The sequence below is a fragment of the Acyrthosiphon pisum genome, unplaced genomic scaffold (assembly GCF_005508785.2).
Source record: "Acyrthosiphon pisum isolate AL4f unplaced genomic scaffold, pea_aphid_22Mar2018_4r6ur Scaffold_21606;HRSCAF=24394, whole genome shotgun sequence".
Classification (NCBI taxonomy): domain Eukaryota; kingdom Metazoa; phylum Arthropoda; class Insecta; order Hemiptera; family Aphididae; genus Acyrthosiphon; species Acyrthosiphon pisum.
In genome coordinates this window covers 13,331-14,286 of record NW_021771092.1, presented here as the reverse complement: position 1 = coordinate 14,286, position 956 = coordinate 13,331, and the positions used below count along the sequence as shown (strand labels likewise).

The 956-nt window shown below is 36.6% G+C and overlaps 1 protein-coding gene across 1 annotated transcript in view; it reads right to left on the bottom strand.

Moving 5' to 3' along the window:
• LOC100575877 overlaps positions 1 to 735 on the bottom strand; it is a 7,252-nt gene extending 6,517 nt beyond the window's left edge. Inside the window, exon 1 of the mRNA XM_029492513.1 lies at positions 677 to 735. Within this exon, the coding sequence (XP_029348373.1) occupies positions 677 to 735 (59 nt within the window). The remainder of the gene's footprint in view (positions 1 to 676) is intronic.
• Positions 736 to 956: the final 221 nt, after the last annotated feature.

The window sequence follows — 956 nt, the reverse complement described above, 5'->3', positions numbered from 1 at the left end:
TATTATGTGTATCATATGTTTTAACTTACGGAAATATTTTTTTTTTTTTTTTTACCCCGGTCACTGTTCAATCTCTTAGGAACATCCGGCCCGAAGGACCATGTAAATGATCGGGAGGTAGGAGTGGACTGTATAATCGGTATGTAAGAATCAAAAAGATAAATAATGGTGCAACAACTTATGTTTGCCACGGTGTCACCGGGTGCTACTATTCAAATAAAAACGATAATAATAATAATACTTTAGGTGAAGTAGGGGGCACAATAGTGCTGGCCAGCGGAGGGCAATAATTAATACAAATAAATAATAATAAAATTAGGTAAAACTAATTACGAACTAATAACAATAATAACAAAATATATATGTATATAAAAACCGTGTTGGGCGACAGCAGTCCGATGGACAATCAACGGCTTAAGGTAATGGTTGGTGGAAGGTACTGGTAGTGATGACGGTGCGTGTTCAGAAAGATACACAAAAACAATGACGGTAACGGTAACAAAAGTAGCTATGAACGGTCGGTCGGTAGGTAACGTGGTGAGTCGGACGGTAGGTCGAACGGTACTGGTCATAGGTGCCGGACGGCCTGCATACTGCAGCAACGCATTTGCGGATATGAACCGGGACGCCGTATAACTGCTTCACGTTCCGAACAGCTTTATATAAATATACGTACTTAGCTTCTTCTTTCTCTAAATTTAAAACCATAAGATCACTCAGTCTGTTATCTCCCATTGTAGTACGTAAGAAAGTTTTTACATTTTTAAGGGATGAAAAGAATCGTTCATTTGAAGCAGTAGTAATTGGAAGAATCTTTAGTAAAGAAATTTTTTTTAAAGTTTCAGAAAGGCTGCTGGAAGTTATTATAAAGAGGATACAATAGAATCAAAATTTAGTTGAATAATTTTATTGCTTTGAAGCAATGATTTGGCAGATGGAAATTCTGTTAACATTTT